Raw genomic sequence first — 24489 nt, forward strand, 5'->3', positions numbered from 1 at the left:
GGGCCTTCTTCCACGTGAGGAGCCATGGAAGAAGCTACTATTATGGAGGTAAGAGAGGGTTGTTCCTGCTCATGGAGGGCCAAAGCAGTGTAGCACACACTAGCTATTTCAGCATATCCAAGTTACAGGACTTGGAAATACTTTTGAGGTTAAATTTGTTGCATCTATTATACGGGCATGGAGATCGATATCTACATGACTTCATTGAATTGATCGAACTAGTATTGAAGAGAAGTTGAGGCAGCCACTTCTTTTTACTCAACTACTCAAGACCAAGAGAGGCCACACCATTGGTTAGAGCACCCTCCTATCTTGGGGGAGGTTCTCTATACAAGTAGCTTCTACAATGGGACACTGGCCTTCCTTTCTAAAGTTGTTGGCCCATATATAGAGATAGAGACTTCGAGGTATCACAGGGCCCAAAGTCATAATGGAGAGCATCATGGAGGTGGTACCCCTTCCTTGAATGGAGGAATGATACAGTGACAGATCAAACATGGAAGGGCTCCTTACCAAAGGAGAGATTATTCTTACAGTGGTAGCCACCAAAGGAGAGAGTGTGTTTACTTTTTCAATACAGATGGATGGCTCACATAGGTGAGAGAATCTCGATCAATTAGAGTTCACAGGATGCTCTGGACAAAGAATTAGTGTTGTGGACCATTGTAATAGGACTTGGTACTTAGACCCAGACCCTGAGACTTGTATGGAAGACGGATGGAGACATTGAGCATATAGGAGGAGATGGCTACACAAGCTTCAATGGGATCCTAAGGAGTGGGTATGGAGAGATCCATCTGCAAAGATGCCTCAGGATGTCTCCTTCTTTGGCTATACCACTAGGTTGGGGAGGAGAATACAGATGAGCACAACTAGAGTGGAGCTAGCTACAGCTGAAGCATTGAACTATCCAAGGTATATCATAGCCTTTCCTAGCAGACTTCTGGAGGAGATTGGAGGACGGCTTTAAACCAAGAAAGATTTTGCTCTTTCTTTGGTTACTAGCACATAGAAGTTTAGCAATTGGTACATGACTTGGCTATGCTAAGAGAACCTAGTACGTATGCTAAATGTGGGGAGAATGAGAAGACTCAAAAACATTGCTTATGGGATTGCCGATAGGCACAAAGGTCTAAAGAGAGCCCTTAGGATGCTCTTTCATGACACTAAGATTCTATGATTGCTACGTGAGGGAAAGTTGCACAGGTCACTGACAAAGGCCTAGCTTGTGGGTATGAGGATGTACAAGGGTGCTTATCTCATCTCAGGGAAACTTGTGAGCAAGACTTTCATGCCAGAATCCCTCACAGATAGTATGGATTCAAGGACATTGTCATACGTGGGAGCCCATAGCTATCATTATTGCTTGGTACATATGGACAGCCAAATGTAGCCAGACTATCGATTTTTTGGACACATCTACTACAAAGACTCTCTCCAGGATCTGGACAGAGATTGTGCATACTCTTTGTGGGAGATGGGAGAGAATATAGGAAAGCTCAAAGACTACGAGAAAGAGGAGAGATGCTTTTCTTAGGACATGGGATTTCGACACATTTTTCCTCTTCCACACCCACATGGTTTGGTATTATAGACCTCTTGATTGGCTATTCACTCAAGCTTTGTAATAGACTTCCCCTTGTTATATAATTCTTGATATGGACGTCCCTTACAAGGCTACTTTGTAATCGATTTTTGCCTTGGGACACTTTGTTCTAAAGTGTGTTAATAGAATTTTCACTTTTCTCTTTAAAAAAAGGACCCTTTTTAATAATGAAAACTTTGCTTAACATAATGAAATGTTTTAATGGGTACATGAAAGCTTATACAATTATCTTCCTTACTCCTTTTATGAAGTAAACATATGGGAAGAAAGCAATGATGAGAACTCTCCCTTCTAAAATATCATGTTTTGTTTCCATGTGAATCTAATAACCTAGTTCGTGCGATTTTTTAGTAACTAAACCAATGGTTACCTTTGCATCATAGCATAGTTGCCATAATTGCTCCAAAAGGATAGCATGAACCCTATCACATGTGCATGTTTCTTGAATCCTTCCTTCTCCTTTCTTTAAACAACTATTTCAAGAAGATGAAAACAAACATGAGACTTATGGAGAATTGCATTAGTTTTATTATAGGTTTGAAAGACAAACAATTGACTATATTCACATGAGGAGAGAATAAGTAATTGATGCTTAGTGGATCTATTGAGGGACATTTTAAAACATAAGAAAGAAGTAACATAGTACTAGAAGCAAATATAACATATGTAATCTGTGTACAACTCTATTAGAGCAATCCTTCATAATCTATGTTATCAATATCTACTCATGTCATCTCTTGGTTCCAAGCCCTATCATTGGGTCAATAGTGGGGACATTACAGAGCTCAAAATTCTTTGTTCATTTATGGTTCAAATTATAGAGAGAGTCTCGACAATAGGGACATCCTCAAGGTCAATGGCGTAACTAATCTCACAATCCAAATGAACCAAGATAGGCTACTAGCAATCAAGTCTCAAAGGTGAATGGCATGACTACATGTTGCAGCCCAAATGAATGGACAAATGAAGCTAGCAATCAACTCCCATTTATAATAGGACCCCTCAGTCTCTCCCATCTCCCATTGAGCATATGAATAGTCTCTATCTAGATCCTAGAGAGAGTCTCTCTAAAAGAGACATACTACAGATCAATGGCATGACCATACCTCGTAGTCTGAATGAACCAAGCAATGGTGCCAGTAGTCAACTCTCATCTATGATAGCGTCCCTCAATCCACAACTACTGCTAGTCAACTATAAGAAATGAGTGGCTCCTTTGGATATATCCACAACTGGGGATTTGTCCACACTTTTTAAGATCTAGTAGAATCCTAGGGACAATGCCTTTGGGTCTCCTCTTATCTCACCACATCTCGTGCACACTATAGGAGCCCTAGCATAACTAAGCCAAGTGTCACTTGCTTATCTACTATGGGCTACAAACCATAGCGATACACTTTGCAATGTCCCTAAACCCACTATGTCTACGACCAACCTATGAATCTTACTCAAGTGGTAGCCAACTATGGGAAATGAGTGCCTCCCTTGGATATACCCACATATTGGGCCTTTTTGCATGAAAGATCATCCTAAGGGCTGTCCTCTAGCTTTACTACAATCCCATGGACTATGCCTCTAGGCTTCCTCTATCTCACCACATCTCGCACATGCTACAAAAGCCCTACCATACTGAGTAAAGTACGAACTACCAAACTACTATGGGCTACAACAAACCATAGTAGTTTGGTAGGGGGCATGTTTCTTCCTAAAAGGCTCAGCACCGTCGCGACACTCGGCGCTACCCCCCCGCTCCGTCAGATCGTGCCTACCCCCCATCTGGCTCATGCCCTTTGCCTCCGCCTGCTCACGCCCACCCCCTAGTGGGGATCACGTCTCTCCCCTAGCCAGTTTGCGCCCCCAGATCACGGGCCGTTTTTTTTCTACCGCCAGTTCGCCCCCTTCGTTTCAGACATCTGTCCCTCGCCTCTAGCCACCCACGCGACTGGCCAGCTCGCTCGCTTGGCGCCTCCCCCCGCCTGTCCAACCGAGCGTGACTCCCCCTCCCCTCCGACGTCTCGCTGCCCCCTCCCCTAGATGTTAGTCCCCTCCCCCCCTCCGTCTACCCAGGCAAGACTTCCCCCCCTCCCCGCCCAGACATTTCGCTGCCCCCCCCCCCCCCCCCAGGCCACCTTCTGCTCCAGTTCTCCCCCCTCTGGCGCGCTTCCCCTAACCCGTCCGCGGTGGATCAAAAATAGTAGTTTCTCTTCCCCCCCTCCCCGACCCTCCAATTGCTCCCTTATCTACACCAACTCCCCCACCCCACGTAGCACCGTGACGTGATTGGTAGTTCTCTCAAAAGGGACGCGCAATGGAAACCTCTGGTCAAACGCCGGCGCACTCTGCGAGCGCCCCCTAGTCAAACACCTTGCACGTAGTCCTCTCTAATGAGCAGCTCTTAGCCGTCCGAGCTAAGGAGTTGGAGCTAATGAAAACAGCAATTTATGGTCAGGTAGTAGGACATTCCGTAGCCAGGGCCCAGCTTCGAGACTAGGTTTACTCCACGTTGCGCATCGGCACAGCGCAGATCCTGGAGGCAAACCTATTGGGCCAAGGGATCTTCATGGTCTGGCTCAGCTCGGCAGGCGTAGCTCGGGAGTTACTCGCCAATGCACCATATGCGTCCACGAAAGGGGTCATATACATGGTCCCTTGGTAGAGCGGCTTTACTATGGAGGGGTTTGACTCCACAACAGGTTTCTTTTGCACCCGATCACCCTTCTTTTCCCCGGCCTGGCGATTGAGTATCGCCAGTTGGTGAAAGACTTTGAACAGCTCTTCGGCACTGTCCTTCCCACGTCTTTCACGGATGCAGTGACAGCAACAGGAGTCCCAAAGGTACGGGTGGCAGTAAAAGAGGTCAAGAATATCCCACAGTTCCTAGAGATTGAGGTAGGCGGGCATTCCTTTAGGCAACAGGTCATTGTGATAGGGCAACCAGGGTAGTGCCTGTGCTACCGCAATTTTGGGCACCAGGCAGCAGTTTGTACGCATTTCGGTGTCAAGGCGGCTCCGCTGACAGGCCCGTAGGTGGACACTGACAGCTTTACTCGGGTCCAGAGACAACAAAGAGGGAGACATCAAAGGGAGGTGCAGCCAGCTCATCAGACCCAGCCTCGTCAACAGGATGCAAGCGGGCGTGCGACGCCCCCTCAGAAGAGCACTCCACAGCCCCCCATATGTCCGTCCCACCCGGTAGGACCACCCGGTAGGACCGCAACCTTGGACCGCAGCCCCCCACATCCTCCACCCGTGCCATAGACTGCCCCGCCTCAGTCCCCACAGTCCCCTCACCCACCCCCCCACATCCCATGCCCCCCCCCCCCCCCGCACTGACCTTGGTCCACACCCCCTCTCTCCAGGGCCACCCCCCCCCCCCACACACCCACCATGCATCTTCGTCCATCCCACCATCCCTCGATCCTCTTCCCCCTCATGCCCCCCCCCCCCGCACTGACCTTGGCCCACACTCCCCCTCTCCAGGGCCACCACCCCCCCCCACACCCGCCATGCATCTCCATCCATCCCACCATCCCTCAATCCTCTTCCCCCCCACCCCCCCCCCCTACCGAGCATCCCCCCTGATCCGCACCCGGCTCAAGTGACCCACCCCCCCTTCTCCCACAACAAGTGATGAGCCACACACACCCTCCACATCCTCCACCCGTGCCATAGACTGCCCCGCCTCAGTCCCCTCACCCATCCCCCCACATCCCATGCCCCCCCCCGCACTGACCTTGGTCCACACCCCCTCTCTCCAGGGCCACCACCCCCCCCCCCACACACACCCACCATGCATCTTCGTCCATCCCACCATCCCTCGATCCTCTTCCCCCTCATGCCCCCCCCCCCCCCCGCACTGACCTTGGCCCACACTCCCCCTCTCCAGGGCCACCACCCCCCCCACACCCGCCATGCATCTCCATCCATCCCACCATCCCTCAATCCTCTTCCCCCCCACCCCCCCCTACCGAGCATCCCCCCTGATCCGCACCCGGCTCAAGTGACCCACCCCCCCTTCTCCCACAACAGGTGATGAGCCACACACACCTACCTCCTCCGCGCACCAGTAGTCTTCCCCCTTCCACATAGCCACCAGCTCATCTGCCCCTGTCACCCGCTATACCTTCCTGAGACAAGCACAGCTGTTGCCACAGGAGTTCTTCCACCGTGGCCCATGGTCCTACTTAAGAGTTGCGGAGCGCGGAGAGTTTTCACCACCTCTAGTGGTGGGGATCTTCGTGGTCCGTAAGTCAAGGAGGGGCAACGTCCACCTACTAGCACCACCGGATGGACCAAACTACGCCTTTTTTCTTAAGGCCTCTCACTCAAGGGAATGGACGACCACACAGATTGAGTAGGAGTTGAAGAATAGATGGCGGATCACATCTCTCAGTGGATGGGAGATGAAGGATTAGCACTATTTGCACAACAGTGGCCTGGTTGCATAATGGACATTAACTAGTGGGTTGGTGCCGAGGTTCCACACTTGAACATTATCTTTAGAGCCCCCCCACAGCGAAGAGCTCGGAGGGACGTGATCGAGTGGCCCCCGACATAGGCAGCTCGTTTCTACCAGTGTACAGAGTCGCACTTCTCAGCATGGCTGATAGATGCACTGATAGTGCCACCTGGTGCATCTATCACCCCTATGGTCCGACCGAGGGCCACCATGGGGAACAGGAAATCATCGTCCAAACCGGTGGCAAAGTGCACTTGCATGCCTCACAGTCTCTCCTCCTCATCAACACCATCCACACCGAAGAGATGCCTGTTTGGTCAGTCACAAGTTTCCCCATGAGCTTACACCTTGCATCCTAGAATGTGAATAGTCTCCACTACAATGGGGCACGTGGTTCCAGGAAGTTGATTGTTCGGCAAGAGCTGCAGCCTGCCCTTGCTACACGGATTGACATCTTGCTTCTGCAAAGGCACAAGCTCACCCCCACCTAGGCCCAGTGGGTTGGGAAGGTACTTCCGGGCAGCTCGCACACGTACTGGGAGCGCGCCATAGGTGCCCGTGGCACAAGTGGAGGCATATGCAACTCTATTGGCCCGAGTCACACCGCCTGTGTACAAGATCACGGGATGATAGTGGCAGAAAGGGTTTGATGGATCAGACTGGATATTGGGGACTCGTGCATTGAATTCCTCACTGTCTATGCCCCTACGGAGGTTAGGGCACGCAGTAGGTTCTTGGTGGAGATCGCAAATGGACTCCCAGAGGTGGACTCTTGGATCGTTGGAGGAGATTTCAACAACTTGGAGGCTTTGGAGGACTAGCAGGGTAGAGCCAGAAACTACCAGGGTATGGCTGGGGAAGAGCAGGAGGCATGGGAGGTCTTTTTGCTTGCAATCGGAGCACATGATGCGTGGAGAGACCCTGCCTTCCACAGGAGGGAGAGATCGTTGGACTTCTCTTGAAGATACAGGTGGCTAGGTGGAGTCTTGCTGGAGCGGCTGCATAGGTTCTATGTGGAAGAGTGGGGTGGCTCTCGTGGAGGCCAGATTGAGTAGTTGGCAGACACCACGTTGTCTGATCATTGCCCGGTTCTCTTGACGCTTGACCCCCCAGCATCTGCCCTAGACACACGATCCAATCAGATCCCTGACTCGATCTATAGGAGAAAGGAGGTGACGAGACAGATAGAGCAGATTTGGACCAGAGAGTGGGACAAGAGGGACCGGATAGCAGAGGAGGTTGCCGAGGTCCTAGCCGAGTCGAGCAGAATCTGCCAAGAGGCAACCATACAAACCAGGCAGCAGTGCTAGGAGGAGGAGAGAGCACTCCGGCAGGACCTTGCAGCCACGCAAAGATTATTGCAAGAGGCACCAAGGGATCCCACCCTCCACGCACAGGAGGTGTGTGCACGAGCAGTCATTGCTGGCCTTGAAGATAGGCGCTCGGAGTTCTCATTTCGAACCTCAGCAGTCTTCTGGGCGCGGAAGGGGGAGACAATGTGCAAGGAGTTCTTTCAGGTGCACCAACCCCGCACGCAGGACAGTAGATACACAACCTTCGGGATCAGTATGGGAGGACCCATTCTACACCAGACGAGGTATTGGTATTGCCACCAACTATTATATGCGCCTTTTTCAATAGGAGACAGTCTCAGCTAGAGAGCAAAGATGTAGATAGCAGGTATGGGATCACATCCCATCCCTCGTCACAGAGGAGATGGGACACTCCCTCCTAGCCCCCTTCATAGAGAAGGAATTAGAGGATGCTTTCCATACACATGATGAAAGGAAATACCTTCTTTGAGGCGACAGAGCGGGCTCAGCACAAAGGGCAGAGACTGGCTATACTACTCTTGGATTTCGAGAAAGCTTATGACAGGGTGGACTGGGATTTCCTAGAGGGCACCATGGCTTGGATTCCTAGGGTCTCTGCCCTATACAGATCGGCCACCAGCAGGGTGCTAATAGACGGAAGGCAAGGGGAGAAGTTTCGGCTGGAGAAATCGGTTTGATAGGGCTACGCCCTAGTCCCATACCTGTTTCTCCTCTTCGCAAAGGCGATGTCTCACTTCCTCAAGTCACGTGTGAGTGGATTACACGGCCTCTGACTTCCAATGAGAGAGGAGACTGAGTTGTTAGACTCAGAGTACGCAAATGATACAGCTCTCTACATAGAGGATGATGAGTTGATGCTGGAGAGAGTGAGGCTGCCTCTTGATGTGTTCTGCTCTCTGCAGTGGGAGCAAAAATCAGCTGTTGGTTTTCTCACAGACCCGGACTCCATCACAAAGCGGGGCGTCTACCTAGGATTCAGATTGGGTGAGTAGAGGGCAAACCATCCGGTACCTAGGGTTCCAGGTGGGTGTTAACCCTGAGTCAAGGTGGCGGAAAATGAAGGAAAAAGAAAAAAAAGCACGGAAAAAGAGAAAAGACACGCAGGCGACCGCTAAAGCTAAGCCGGGACAAAAAAGACAATTTTAAATGAAAGGCGCCTCAAAAACTTGGAAAACTCTTGTAAAAGAGCGTCAGGCTCCCTCCTGTGCCAATTGTAAAATATTAGACGGGTGTAGGCTAAAGGCATAATGCTAGAAGAGTAAAATGGAAAAAGGATCTTGCCACAATGGCCGGTCATGTAAAAAAGGGGATGGGTGCCCATGGGATTTTAGGGCTTGTATATAAAGTTCAAAAAAATGAATGGAAGCTCATTCTTTGGTGTGTGGCTAACAAGAGCTCTTATCTTCTTCTCTTCCTTCTTGCTTGTGTGTGCTCTTGAGAGAGAGTGTGTGAGAGTGTGAGGGAGTGAGTGTGTGGGGAGTGAAGGATCAAGAGGGTGAAGCTCTTTACCATCTCTTCTCTTCTTCTCTTCTCTTCTCTTCTCTTTTCTCGCACACGCGGCTATGGAGGATGGAGCTTGGCGATGGAGGCTTGAGGATGCTTGAGCTTGCATCAAGAATTGTGGAGCTACCGAGGTGTGTGAGGGAGGAGGCTACTCACATCGACATCAAGATAAGCTCACTACCCTCGTAGGATCGACGGCGTATCGGATAGGTGAGAGATAGCCATTAGAGCTCGCTTGAAACGCATGAAGCAATAAGCAGTCCGTGGGTCTTGGCGGTTGAGCGTGAGCTCCCTCTACAGTGGGACTCGACATCACTCCTGCCGAGCAGTTTCTTCTTGTCCTGGATTCTATTCGAAGGAAACTGACCTACTGGAGCACGGTTCGCCTCTCACTAGCCGGACAAGCCCTGGTGATTAACCAGGTCCTCCTAGCGATGGCCTAGTACATCGCTTCGTGTTGGTGCTTTTCCTCATCGTGTGTAGTGCAGCTTCGCCGTCTAGTGCGGCACTTCCTTTGGTCAGGGTCTGACGGTTCCAGGGGATTCCATGGCCAAGGTGGCGTGGGAGACCATCATACAACATAGGTCAGAGGGAGGGATTGGGATCATCGATCGAGAGTAAGTATCAGAGTATGGCCCTCTTGGGCAAGCTAGTTGTTTGCTGTCTCACACCAGGCAGGCAGACCCGAAAGGTCCTATAGCAGGAGGGCCTTCAGCACTTTAGACCGAGGCTTGGCGGGAAGTGGAGGCCGTTCCTGAGATGGATCTTCATGTCTGCCCAAATCACCCCCCACAGATCACCTTTTCTTCACTGCTTACTCTACGTGTGGCAGGGCCTCTGAAAGGCCCTAATCTAGAGGCCCCTAGGCTACCAGGAGAAAATAGACCGTCAGCCCGGTGATCTGGAACCCCCACGTCAAGTTCGGGAATAGAGGATAATGAGTTGATGCTGGAGAGAGTGAGGCTGGCTCTTGACGTGTTCTACTCTCTACAGTGGGAGCAAAAATCAGTTGTTGGCGAAAGTCCGTTGGTTTCCTCACAGACCCGGACTCCATCACGGAGCGGGACGTCCACCTAGGATTCAGATTGGGTGAGTAGAGGGCAGACCATCCGGTACCTAGGGTTCCAGGTGGGACTCCACATCACTCCTGCCGAGCAATTTCTTCTTGTCTTGGATTCTATTCGAAGGAAACTGATCTACTGGAGCACGGTTCCCCTCTCACTAACTGGACAAGCCCTGGTGATTAACCAGGTCCTCCTAGCAATGGCCTGGTACATCGCTTCCTGTTGGTGCTTTTCCTCATCGTATGTAGTGCAGCTTCGCCGCCTAATGCGGAACTTTCTTTGGTCAAGGTCTGATGGTTCCAAGGGATTCCAGGGCCAAGGTCGCGTGGGCGACCATCATACAACATAGGTCAGACGGAGGGATTGGGATCATCGATCGAGAGTAAGTATCAGAGTATGGCCCTCTTGGGCAAGCTAGTTGTCTGCGGTCTCACACTAGGCAGGCAGACCCGGAAAGGTCCTATTACAGGAGGGCCTTCAGCACTTTAGACCGAGGCTTAGCGGGGAGTGGAGGCCCTCCCTGAGATGGATCTTTCTGTCTGCCCAAATCACCCCTCCCAGATCACCTTTTCTTTGCAGCTTACTCTGCATGTGGCAGGGTCTCCGAAAGGCCCTAATCCAGAGGCCCCCAGACTGCCAGGAGAAAATAGACCGTCAGCCGGTGATCTGGAACCCCCACGTCAAGTTCGGGAAGGGGACTCTGCGTGTGGCAGGGTCTCCGAAAGGCCCTAATCCAGAGGCCCCCAGACTGCCAGGAGAAAATAGACCGTCAGCCGGTGATCTGGAACCCCCACGTCAAGTTCGGGAAGGGGCACAGATAGGTGAACGCCCCTACATCTAGTGGGCTGGGTGGGAGGCCGGCCCGGCCCGTACCATCATCACATGGCGGGAGGTATACAGGATGGCAGACGAGAAGGTGTTGCAGCAAGTATCAGGCTGCCAGAGAGAAGTGGAGGTAAGGACGAGGGAGATAGACACAGCAATACCTCTGGAGTGGCTTGCTCTCCCGATACGTGAGCCGATAGAGCCTGGGGAGATATAGACAACTAGATTTTCACCAGCAGGCATCCCCCTTCAAGTGGCAGGTAGAGTGGGTGGCGCCCCGCAAGGGACTTTCTTCATCGTTCAGGAGGGGGGACGTCTAGCCCTTGATAGAGGGTAGCAGGATGAGGGGATTGCCGCCCTTTCGTGGAGGAGGATTCGGGTGGTGGGCCTTCAGGGGAAGACATGGTGACTGGACCCCTATGTTTTTTGGAAGGAGCTCAAGGAGTGGCGACTTTGGATCTGGGAGGACAGACCACTTGATGAGCTAGAGTGGGATCTACGAGCTATGGCTGGCCTCTGAGGTCGCCCAGAAGCCACCCAGGTTCCTAGAGTACACTGTCGGGATAGGCAGACATGTACTAATGCAGGAGGAGATGGACTGGGCATCGTCACGTAGCAAACACTCGGCGAAACACAGCATCACAGAGCTCTTTCAACGGACCTTCTGGAGCTACCTATGGGATAGCTGGAGGCCGAGGAGGGTATCGTACTTCTTATGGCTAATGGAGGCTTGGTGATGGGAAGTTGCCTTGCCCAGATGCAGAAGGAGGGAGATTGTAAGCGCTACACATACCAACCTTTGGAAACCCCAAAGCACTGCCTTTGGTCATATAAGAAATCATAACTCGTGTGGAGAGGAGTATGCCACATCCTTCGCCGTATAGCACCCAGCCTTGGATATATCTCATGGGGAGCTTTTTGTTGGCAGACAGAGTCAGCCAGGGCTGTCAACTTTTATATGAGGCCGAGATGCAGGACACGATATTCATTAATGAGGCAGGGTCGTAGTGATCGGTTTGAAGGCTCTACCTATCCGCCAGGTATACTGGAGCCCACAACAGACCGCTCGGAGGTATGGGAGTGTCAGGAGGTCTTCAGCGGAGAGAGACTTTCAGCACCTGCGACCTTAGAAGAGCTCTCGACCTCCATTATCCACTCCCTCCGCGGTCGATGGGACCAGGTGTAGGGCGTGTCCAGGGCTCATCAAGAGCTCCGAGGTCACTTCATGTGCACTTGGGGCGGCTAGGGTCTATTCTTCGTGATGTAGGCAGGCAGCCCCAGTTGGTCATGGCTTCTTGCCCCCATCCCTCCCAAACCGCCTTGAGAGGCTTGTATATATGATATATTAGTGACTTTGCATCAGCTTTAGCTAGTCTGTTGAGCATGAGCACTCTGTTGTAATCAGTTTTTTTAGTAATATAATCAGCCACATTTTACTTGCAAAAAAGAAAAGGGCTATCCTTCCTTCACACCTCATTAGAACAATCCCATGGGCATGGGCAGTGCCTTTGGATCACCTCTATCTCACTACATCTTGCAAACACTATTAGAGTCCTACTCTAACCGAGTCAACTACCAACTTTCAAACTACTATGGGCTACAAAACCTTTTTTTTTATTTTTTTCTTTTTTTGCGGGGGGGAAGGGTGGGGGGGAGGGGGGAAGAGAGAGAGATAGAGAGAGAGAGAGAGAGAGAGAGAGAAAGAGAGAGAGTGTGTGTGTGTGTGTGTATGTGTAAAAGTCATCTTGTATTCGTGTACTTTTATCGTATAATATGGTTACCTATTATAGGGAAGGAGGGAGAGAGAGAGAGAGGAGAGAGAGAGAGAGAGAGAGAGAGAGTGTGTGAGTGATGGCATGAGACCTTCCAACTTGACGTTTGTTCCGTCAGCTATGATCACCATCCCCAAAGAGAACCCGGCTGTTTGCCCATCGGGTGCACTGACCTTCTTGTGCCTCATCACATTCCTAAGGTCACACAAACCTAGGGGGCTGCGCCTTGCACTTTTGACTTACACTACCCTGCCCTGTTCTTGCTAACTTAGGGTAGATCGCTTGATCTACAAACTACCTCACCTTAAGTCTGATGACCTGCAGAACCAGGAGACCTGCAGACATGCGACCCACCACAAAAATGATAGACACTAATGGCTTAACACAATACCCAGAAACATTGACGCCCTAACTATAGCATCAGGAATTGACAACAAACCCATACATCATCTGCCCCCATGTGTAGTGAACACACACACACACACAGTTTTCATAACTTAGGGTAGATCGCTTAATCTATAAACTACCTTACCTTAAGTCTAATGACCTGCAGAACCATCAGACCTGTAAACATGCGACCCGCCACAAAATTGGTAGACACTGATGGCCCAACCCAATACCAACAAACATTGACGCCCTAATTGTAGCATGAGGAATTGACAACAAACCCATACATCATCTGTCCCCATGTACAGTAAACACACACACACACAGAGTTTTCATAGGGAGATACAAGTCCTATAGCCCCTTGTCAAGCGATCCAAGTACGTAGATACCTTTCAATGGAAGGGGCAAATGCGTTGCCATGTGAAAAATTGTAAACAATGTCGTGTGCTTCAGAGATGGGTCACACTTTGTCCTATGCTCAAGCATCAAGGCAATCAGATGACTCTTAGGATCTGGATTGGGAGCACCTTTTGGAATTTTCCAACACCTTGCTTGGAGAATATGTGCAACGTAATTAGGATACTTGCAGTAACTTTGAAGAGAGTGATGTCATTGTTACTACCATGGAAACAAAAAAAGAGTTAAACTTGTTCTTCTCCTTCCATGAACAAGCTCTCATCTTATTCTTTACTGAGAGGATATCTTCTAAGCTGAGAGGAGATCTCTTAGTAATATATGGTTGTTGGTATCTTGCTTCAAGAAGCTCCTCTACATTATCTGCGTTCTATCATGATTCTTATTCATGGTCTAGGGACAATGTCCAAGATGTTGGCGGAGGAGCTCTAAAAAGCTTATCACACACATGCCACAATACTTGTTCATTGTCTGGAAACAATGTCCAAGATGTTGGAGGGACTCTGGGAAGTTTAGCAGAAATTTCTTCATTTTACTTTCAGGGAGAGAGCTTAAGAACAATCATGTCAGCTGAGAAAGAATTAAGAGAGAATACAGCTTCTTCAAATTCTTCCTTACTTTTACTACTCCATCCTTGTGTTTTCCTTGGTTATGCATTATATAAAGAATATCTTGATCTTCTAAATCTTTTTGTTTTAAGGGATTTAATGAATCACAAGAAGTAGACAGTGGCTCCTTATCTGTACCTTTTCCAGTATTCTGAGTTGGAGACGTCAAACCTTGGTTCTTCCAAACATAAGTAGTTGAACTGCAAGCAGTGGTAGATGGTAGCCTCTTTTCGTCTTATTGGTTAGGATCTTCTTTGTTCAAATCTTAACCACCCAAGGAATGGAATGGAAAACAAGAAGGAGAAGGGAATGGCTGTGCTTTTCTCTCGCCCAGAGGAAGACAGTGTTGTTCAGAAAGAGGAGAGAAGCGTGATGCCAATTCTTTAATTTCTTCATCAGGATCCGGAGGAGGAGACTGTGGAGAAGCACCAGAAGACCGAGATGCATCATTCTTGGTTTGATCTTGAGGATCACCAAGTTGACCCAGAGGAAGACAGTGTTGTTCAGAAAGAGGAGAGAAGCGTGATGCCAATTCTTTAATTCCTTCATCAGGATCCGGAGGAGGAGACTGTGGAGAAGCACCAGAAGACCGAGATGCATCATTCTTGGTTTGATCTTGAGGATCACCAAGTTGAGGCCATAAAGTAATACCAAGACAAGACTGTGAAGTAACATTTGAATTCTTTTCCTTAGGTAAAGAATCGAATGTACGATCCTTGTGTCGGTTTTGGAAACCATCAAAATCAGACTATTGAGGCTCGGTTGAAGAACTAGATGTAAGATTTCTTTATTTATCTTGAACAGCAATAGGGAGAGACTGTTTGTGTTTGAGCATAACAGAAGAAGAACTAGATAAGAAATTTTATTTTTCTTCTTTAAAATCACCATAGGAACTGAATGTAAGATTCTCTTGTTTATCATAAGTCTGTGGAGGGACATTGAGAGAATTAGGTGCAAGATGTTCATTCTTATCTTCAGGATCAAGAGGAACAGTGGAAGGATTAGGTGTAATAGAAAAAGAACAATGTGAAACAGTAGGAGAAGTAGATACAAGGCTTTTTTGGTTTTCTTCTACAAGTTGTTCTATGCAAGTATTTTGGAGATTAAAATTATCAATGAGTTTTTTAATACAATCTTTGATAGATTGTATACTAGATTCTAGGTAATGTACACTAATAGGAGTTTTATGGATTCTAGGTAATGTACACTAATAGGAGTTTTATGGATATTAGCGGGGTGATTAGGATAGGAGAAGGGCTCAACAAGATTATTGCTTTGGATAGGTTTTCTAGAGGAGATGTCATGAGATAAGGATTCTAGGGGATTAGAAGAAGAAGTGGATTTTCTTAAAAGATAGTGAGATTCACTGTGAGAACAAGTCCTTTTAAAGATATTACTAAAATTTACCTCAGAAACTTCGTCATGCTTGAAATTTCTTTCGTTCGTATGGAGTGCAAATGATTGTCGTGCAGAAGCAGACTTTGCTTCTTCTTTAGTGTTGGAGGCACGGGAACTTATCCGGACTTGAAACGAAGCCATAATAATTTCGGAATGGAGAATCTCGGATTGCAAGAGAACATTAGGTCTTGAGTCAAACGCCAAGGCCACCATGGCCAATGGCAAACACGACAATAACGCCTTAGGAAATCTCGAATTAAAAGATAACTCACTCCAGAACTTGAAATGCTTAGGGCTCTGATACCAACTTCAGAGCAAACGCACGGAAATGCAACACGAACGAAGAAAGCAAAACCAGACAGGAGACAGAGACCACTAGATGTAGAAGACCAAGCAAACATATAGTATGAATAGCATGAAGCTTCTTGTACAAGGTGGAGAAGGGTTCATGAAGTAGGTGGATATAGCGGAATGAGTGGTTACAAGAGTGTGTGGAAGGCTAGATGGAAAACTATAGCGGTGGTGGAAACAAGAGAGTAAGTAGAGACTTAGCACGTATGGAGCTCAAGAAAGAAGGAAGCTTAGGAGGAATGGTGGAGGTAGCTTGATGGCGAAGGTAGTCGAGAAGCTTGGAGGAGTATGGCAGAGAGCTTCGTGTAACGAGAGTATGGACAAGGGAGAGTATGGAAGCTTGGAGCTGCTTACGGTTATGGAGAAAGGAAGCTTCAAGCCGCATCAGGATAAAAGCAAAGAAGCTTGGAGAGAAAGAAAGCTTGAAGTGGTGTGAGAGTAAGAGCTTGAGGTAGTAAGGGTTTACACAAGGGAAGCTTGATGGAGAAGCTTGTGGAAGAGGGCTTGCATCAAGGAAGCTTGGAGAAGAAGCTTGAGAGGGAAGGTATGTACAAGGAAGCTTGGAAAAGAAGGTATGTGAGATGTCTACAAGGGAAGCTTCGAGAAGAAGGTATGTGCGGCTTGTTGAGTACCTCCTAAAAACTAAGAATCACTACGCACAAAAATGAAAACTGTGTACTTGAGGTAGTAAGGGTTTACACAAGGGAAGCTTGATGGAGAAGCTTGTGGAAGAGGGCTTGCATCAAGGAAGCTTGGAGAAGAAGCTTGAGAGGGAAGGTGTGTACAAGGAAGCTTGGAAAAGAAGGTATGTGAGATGTCTACAAGGGAAGCTTCGAGAAGAAGGTATGTGCGGCTTGTTGAGTACCTCCTAAAAACTAAGAATCACTACGCACAAAAATGAAAACTGTGTACAAGGGACTTGTGAAAGTTAAAGACCCTTACTATGGATGAGAGATTCCCCTTTTTATAGTTGCAAGGGAGTTTCCTTTTTACAATATAATAGATGGATATTTCATTTTAGAGAAGTAATTTTTTAGAAGATGGTTTTTTGAAGGTAGGAGAGCCATATATTTTTTACGTGAAATTGTATTTTTCTCCCTTAGGAAATGGTTTTCCGTATGAGAGCCACATGTTTATTTACATGGGAGAGTACTATCCCAAAATAAATTTTAAAAAGAGTTGTCTTTTTGATTTTTTCCATGTGCCATCTCTTTGGGTTTTCCTTTGTGCTTTTTAATTTGATACCATGTGCCTTTGAAAAAGTCTTTTTGTGTACATGGTATTTTTGTCCATAGTTTAAAGAAATTGTTTTTTTTATTCGTTACTTCTTTTCTTTAAACAATATGGTATCATTTGTCTATCTATTGTTTTATTTATCATCCATGACCTTTTTATTCTTCTTTACTATTATGTATCCATATATCCATGCATATTTCTTTTGTATGCATTTTGACATGACTTGTTATGTATGCCTTGTCCCTTGCTTTTTATATTTGTTAATGTACATGGTTTTGAGTTTTCAAAAAAGAAGTATGACTCCAATTTTGTATGGAACAAGTTGTGGATGTGCATTTATGACCTTTTTACATTTGCACATTCTTTATCATATACTTTTGAAATCTTCCAAGGATTGTTTTTTTATCAAATGTGAATTTCTCACATTTGCACATACTTTTGGATTCTTCTAAGGATTGTTACAAATTTTCTTATGCTTTTTGAATCCTTCCAAGGTTTATCATAGATGAAATGTGAGAAATTCACATTTGATAAAAAAACAATCCTTTTGCTCACATTTGCTCACATTTGCTCACATTTTGAATCCTTTTGTAAAACTCTATTTTTTCCCTTTGAATTAGAGCAAGATGGCTGTTCGTCAATGGAGCTGTGGTAGTATTTGCTTAGGATTAATTTCGGATTATCCTTTGTATTTGTGGGCGTAACAGTCACCATTGTAGATTACTACAGAGAGCCATAATTTTGATAAGGAAACTCCCTTGTGAAGGATGTGCCTTTTGAGTGTTCCATGCTAGTTTCTTTAGAAGATTTTTAAAGTTGCATAGAACATCCAGAATTATTCTTGTCATGATTCTATTCGGAGACTAGAAGAAAGAGAACACTTGGATCATCATCTTTATAGACTTCTTTTAGGGATTTCCACCATCTTCGGAGATTGCCTTTAATGGCTAACTCAAAATTAGCATACATAGAGACATGTGGAATCCATGGAGAGAAGAGTATTATGTACCCAGTGTTGGTTTCGAAACAATGCAGGGATGGCCAAGGTAATGAATTCACCCTCAATGAAAACATACTTGGAGTTTGTCCATCTTTTGTGGAGATAGATACATTATTTGGGAATGAAGTATGTTCATCTTCAAGGAATGCATTATTGGGATAGTCATAACCTCATAATGAAAACATACTTAGAGTTTGTTCATCTTTTGTGGAGATAGATACATTATTTAGGGATGAAGTATGTTCATCTTCAAGGAATGCATGCATTATTGGGATAGTCATAACCCCATATCATCATATAAAGTTTTTCGTTGGAGTCTACATAGTCGAGGGCGCCCAAATAATCCTCATTATCGTCGGTGTCTCATCCTTCACAACTCCTAAATTCTGTAGAGCTGGGTGGATCATAGTCATGCCTGTTATAGATGGGAATGAAGTATGTTCATCTTCAAGGAATGCATTATTGGAATAGTCATAACCCCATATCATCATATAAAGTTTTTCGTCGGAGTTTGCATAGTCAAGGGCGCCCACATAATCCTCATTATCATCGGTGTTCCATCCTTTACAACTCCTAAATTCTGTAGAGCTGGGTGGATCATAGTTAGGCTTGTTATAGGTGGGGGCATCCCATTGTGCGAGGATGGTATGGAATATATTCAGGAACGTACTGTAAGACATGAGTTGAGCTAAGGATAGTTCTTTCAAATTGGCGTATTTTATCATAGTTTGGATTATATGGATATGGATATTCATATTCATTATCATCATAGTAATCCAACCAGGATCATCACCAAGGTTGTCAGATCTAACTTGGGTTTGGGAAACACTATTACAATATTCCTAACCAGAGTCATCCGTCCATTAAGCACAAATATCACATGTATGTTTTCCTTCAATATAAAACAACTAGAGGTTCTTGTATCCATGGAGAGATACTTACTGAAGAGTCTATTCCAGCAGACATTCCAAAGAAATCGATTCAGGTTAGAGAAGATCTAAAAGGCCTATGCTACAAGGATACACCTCATCACCAATTTGAGGGGTTTACCACATTGACCTAAAGCATTGGCAAGAAAGAGAATGAGATGAAATGCTCTATGACATCTTGGGAGAAGATCTCAGTTCCCACTCCTCTCCCCAGGTAATAGATCCTTATTCTCCAATATCATCTTCTGAAACAATGGGTCCTTACATATACAGATGCAACTCTCCTCAGCCAGTTACACAACATGATCATGCTTACCTTAGAGCATGGAAAGATGAACCTCTCATCCCCATTAACAACCTGACACAGCCAAGTGAAGAGAACATGATCATGCCTGGATAAATGGATGGAAAGAAGAACCTATCAATAACCCTGCTAAAGCATTCGCCAAACGAAGGATTAAGAAAGCCTCACCCTCTCTCGGAATGATGCTAGCTACTGAAGCTAAATTGGAAAAGTTAATTCCCCCAAGACTGCCGAAGACAAAGATAAATACCTACCTCGAAAGTCTTTTCTCAATATGGGCACAACAGAAGTTACAACTATGTCTTTTCCAAATGATAAGCAGTCTCATAACAAGATAGAGAAAAAAGCAAAAGGCATCAAAGGTTGTAAAATGGATTTCGAATCTTTTGATCTCATCAATAGATTTGAAGCTTCTATTTTAGCAGAAGAAAAGAAACCATTACCTCTTGATTCTCCTAAAGAAATGCTTTACATGATGACCTCTTCTTCTCCAAAAAAGAAAGGCAAAGAAAAGGACCTAGCAGAATCCAACAAGATAGCTCCTCTAAACGATCAATGGTCTCCTATTCACTCAAGAACTGAAGCAGACATTGAATCGGAAAGGTAACCCAGCATGAAAATCTCAAAGCCTACAAAACTAGCTGACTATGAACCAAAGATTGAAGACTATGCTGGAAACATAAACAAGCTAGCGAAGAAGAAGAAGATCTCTTTTATCGGAAAGGTAACCCACCATGAAAATCTCAAAGCCTACAAAACTAGCTGACTATGAACCAAAGATTGAAGACTATGCTGGAAACATAAACAAGCTAGCGAAGAAGAAGAAGATCTATTTTCTAGTCCCCGAACAGAATCATGACAAGAAGAATTCTAGATATTCCATGCAACTTTAAAAGTCTTCTAAAGAAACTAGCACGGAACACTCAGAATCATGACAAGAAGAATTCTAGATATTCCATGCAACTTTAAAAGTCTTCTAAAGAAACTAGCACGGAACACTCAAAAGGCACATCCTTCACTAGGGAGTTTCCTTATCAAAATTATGGCACTCTGTATTAACTTATAATTGTGACTGTCACGTCCACAACTACAAAGGATAATCCGAAATTAATCCTAAGCAAATACTACCATAGCTCCATTGACAAACGTTCATCTTGCTCTAATTCGAAAGGGAAAAAGAAAGTTTTATAAAAGGATTCAAAATATGAGCAAATATGAATAAATTCATATTTGATCTATGATTAACCTTGGAAGAATTCAAAAAGCATAAGGACATTTGTAACAATCCTGAGAAGAGTCCAAAAGTATGTGTAAATGTGACAAATTGACATTTGATCAAAAAACAACCCTTAGAAGGATTCAAATGTATGTACAAAAGAATGTGAAAATTAAAAAACAATACAAATAAACATCCATAACTTGTCCCATACAAAATTGGAATCATACTTCTTTTTTAAAAGCTCCAAACCATGCACAATGCACACTAACAAATATAAGAAGCAAGAGACAAGTCATATATACCAAGTCATGTCAAAATGCATACAAAAGAAATATGCATGGATACATAATAGAAAAGAAGAATAAAAAGATCATGGATGATAAATAAAACAGTAGATGGACAAAGGATATTATATTGTTTAAAGAAAAGAAGTCACGAATGAAGAAAATTAGTTCTTTAAACTATGGACAAAAATACCATATACACAAAAAGACTTTTTCCAAGGCACACGGTATCAAAATAAAAAGCACAAAGAAAAACCCAAAGAGATGGCACATGGAAAAAATCAATAAAACAATTGTTTTCAAAATTCATTTGGGAGTAATACTCTCCCACGTGAATAAACATGTGGCTCTCATACGGAAAACCATTTTCTAAGGGAGAAATGTACCCTTTCACATGAAAAACGTGTGGCTCTCCTACCTTTTCAGAAAAACCATCTTCTAGACAATTCTTTCTTTAGAATAAAATATCCATCTATTATATTGTAAAAAAAAGACTCCCTTGCAACTATCAAAGAGGGATCTTTCATCCATAGTAGGGGTCTTTAACTTTCACAAGTCCCTTGTACAAAGTTTTTATTTTTGTGCATAGTGGTTCTTAGTTTTAGAAGACTCCCTTGCAACTATCAAAGGGGGATCTTTCATCCATAGTAGGGTTCTTCAACTTTCACAAGTCCCTTGTACAAAGTTTTTATTTTTGTGCGTAGTGATTCTTAGTTTTAGAAGGTGCTCAACAAGCCTCAGATACCTTCTTCTCCAAGCTTCCCTTTCCCTTGTACAAAGTTTTTATTTTTGTGCGTAGTGATTCTTAGTTTTAGAAGGTGCTCAACAAGCCTCAGATACCTTCTTCTCCAAGCTTCCCTTGTACACACCTCACATACCTTCTTCTCCAAGCTTCCTTGTATACACCTTGCCTCTTAGTAGGGGTCTTTCATCCATAGTAGGGTTCTTTAACTTTCACAAGCCCCTTGTACAAAGTTTTTATTTTTGTGCATAGTGGTTCTTAGTTTTAGAAGACTCCCTTGCAACTATCAAAGGGGGATCTTTCATCCATAGTAGGGTTTTTCAACTTTCACAAGTCCCTTGTACAAAGTTTTTATTTTTGTGCGTAGTGATTCTTAGTTTTAGAAGGCGCTCAACAAGCCTCAGATACCTTCTTCTCTAAGCTTCCCTTGTACACACCTTACATACCTTCTTCTCCAAGCTTCCTTGTACACACCTTCCCTCTTAAGCTTCTTCTTTAAGCTTCCTTGATGCAAGCCCTCTTCCACAAGCTTCTCCATCAAGCTTCCCTTGTGTAAACCCTCACTACCTCAAGCTCTTACCCTCACGTCACTCCAAGCTTTCTTTCTCTCCAAGCTTCCTTTCTCTTACCCTCACGCCACTTCAAGCTTCTTTCTTCCATAACCGTAAGCAGCTCCAAGATTCCATACTCTCCCTTTTCCATACCCTCGTTACACGAACCTCTTCGCCATACTCCTCCAAGCTTCCCGACTAACTTCGCCATCAAGCTACCTCCACCATTTCTCCCAAGCTTCCTTATTCCTCAAGCTCCATACCCGCTAAGCCTCCACTTATCCTTGTGCTTCCACCACCACCATACCTTTCCATCTAGCCTTCCACACACTCTTGTAACTACTCCTTCCGCCATATCCACCTACTCTATGAACCCTTCTCTACCTTGTACAAGAAGCTTCATGCTATTCATGCTATATATTGGCTTGGTCTCCTACATCTAGTGGTCTCTGTCTCCTGTCTGGTTTTACTTTCTTCGTTCGTGTTACATTTTCGTGCGTTCGCTCTGAAGTTGGTATCAGAGCCCTAAGCGTTTCGAGTTCTTGAGTGAGTTCTCTTTCAATTCGAGATTTCCTAAGGCGTTATTATCGTTTTTGCCGTTGGTTGTGGTGGCGTTGGCATTTGGCTCAAGTCCCAGTGTTCTCTTGCAATCCGAGATTCTCCATTCCGAAATTATTATGGCTTTGTTTCAAATCCGGATGAGTTCACGTACCTCCAACACTAAAAAAGAAGCAAAGTCTGCTTCTGCATGACAACTACCTGCACTCTATACGAACGAAAGAAATTCCAGGCATGACAAAGTTTATGAGGTAAACTTCAGTGATATCCTTAAAAGGGTTTGTTCTCGCGATGAATCTCACTATCCTTTAAGAAAACCCTCTTTTTCTTCTAATCTCCCAGAATCCTTATCTCATGACATCTCCTTTAGAAAACCTATCCAAAGCAATAATCTTATTGAGCCCTTCTCCTATCCTAATCACCCCGCTAATATCTATTAAACTCCTATTAGTATACATTACCTAGAATCTAGTATACAATCTATCAAAGATTATATTAAAAAACTCACTGATAATTTTAATCTCCAAAATACTTACATAGAACAACTTGTAGAAGAAAACCAAAAAAGCCTTATATCTACTTCTTCTACTATTTCACACTGTTTTTTTCCTATTACACCTACAATCTATCAAAGATTATATTAAAAAACTCACTGATAATTTTAATCTTCAAAATACTTACATAGAACAACTTGTAGAAGAAAACCAAAAAAGCCTTATATCTACTTCTTCTACTATTTCACACTGTTTTTTTCCTATTACACCTAACCCTTCCACTGTTCCTCTTCATCCTAAAGATAAGAATGAACATCTTGCACCTGATTCTCTCACTGTCCTGCAGCAGACTTATGATGAATAAGAGAATCTTGCATTAAGTTTTTATGGTGATCTTAAAGAAGAAAAACACAATTTTCTATCTAGTTCTTCTTCTGTTATGCTCCAACAGTCTAGTCTCTCCCTGTTGCTCTTCAAGAGAAACAAAGAGATCTTATATCTAGTTCTTCAACCGAGCCTCAACATTCTAATTTTAATGATTTTCAAAACCCTCTAGAAAACTAATCTAATTCTAATCTTATTGAGTCATTCTCCTATTCTAAGCAATAATCTTATTAAGCCATTCTCCTATTCTAATCACCCCGCTAATATCCATAAAACTCCTATTAGTGTACATTACCTAGAATCTAGTATACAATCTATCAAAGATTGTATTAAAAAACTCACTAATAATTTTAATCTCCAAAATACTTACATAGAGCAACTTGCAGAAGAAAAACCAAAAAATCCTTGTATCTACTTCTCCTACTGTTTCACACTGTTCTTTTCTTATTATTCCTAACCCTTCCACTATTCCTCTTCATCCTGAAGATAAAAATGAACATCTTGCACCTGATTCTCTCACTGTCCCGCCGCAGCCTTATGATAAACAAGAGAATCTTGCATTAAGTTCTTATAGTGATCTTAAAGAAGAAAAACAAAATTTCCTATCTAGTTCTTCTTCTATTATGCTCCAACAGTCTCTCCCTATTGCTCTTCAAAATAAACAAAGAGATCTTACATCTAGTTCTTCAACCGAGCCTCAACACTCTAATTTTAATGGTTTTCAAAACCGACACAAGGATCGTGCATTTGATTCTTTACCTAAGAGAAAGAATCCAGATGTTACTTCACAGTCTCGTCTTGGTGTTACTTTATGGCCTCAACTTGGTGATCCTCAAGATCAAACCAAGAATGATACATCTCGGTCTTCTGGTGCTTCTCCACAGTCTCCTCCTCAGGATTCTGATGAAGGAATTAAAGATTTGGCATCACGTTTCTCTCCTCTTTCTGAACAACATTGTCTTGCTCTGGGCAAGAGAAAAGGACAGTCATTCCCTTCTCCTTCTTATTTTCAATTCCATTCCTTGGGGGATAAAGATTTAAACAAAAAAGATCCTTACCAACAAGAC

At 44.8% G+C, this 24489-nt stretch overlaps 1 protein-coding gene across 4 annotated transcripts in view; it reads right to left on the reverse strand.

The window, feature by feature from the left end:
* LOC148011785 (uncharacterized) overlaps positions 1–24489 on the reverse strand; it is a 227820-nt gene that overhangs the window by 143474 nt on the left and 59857 nt on the right. For 2 of the 4 annotated variants that reach the window (XM_087670839.1, XM_087670842.1), the window contains one exon: positions 1977–2079. The exons of the other annotated variants lie outside the window; for them this stretch is intronic. In XM_087670839.1, coding sequence (XP_087526965.1) covers positions 1977–2079 — 103 coding nt within the window. The remainder of the gene's footprint in view (positions 1–1976; positions 2080–24489) is intronic. 4 annotated transcript variants of the gene reach the window in all.

This window comes from Lygodium microphyllum, chromosome 28 (assembly GCF_053477565.2).
Source record: "Lygodium microphyllum isolate KBCC chromosome 28, Lygodium_microphyllum_v1.1.10, whole genome shotgun sequence".
NCBI lineage: Eukaryota > Viridiplantae > Streptophyta > Polypodiopsida > Schizaeales > Lygodiaceae > Lygodium > Lygodium microphyllum.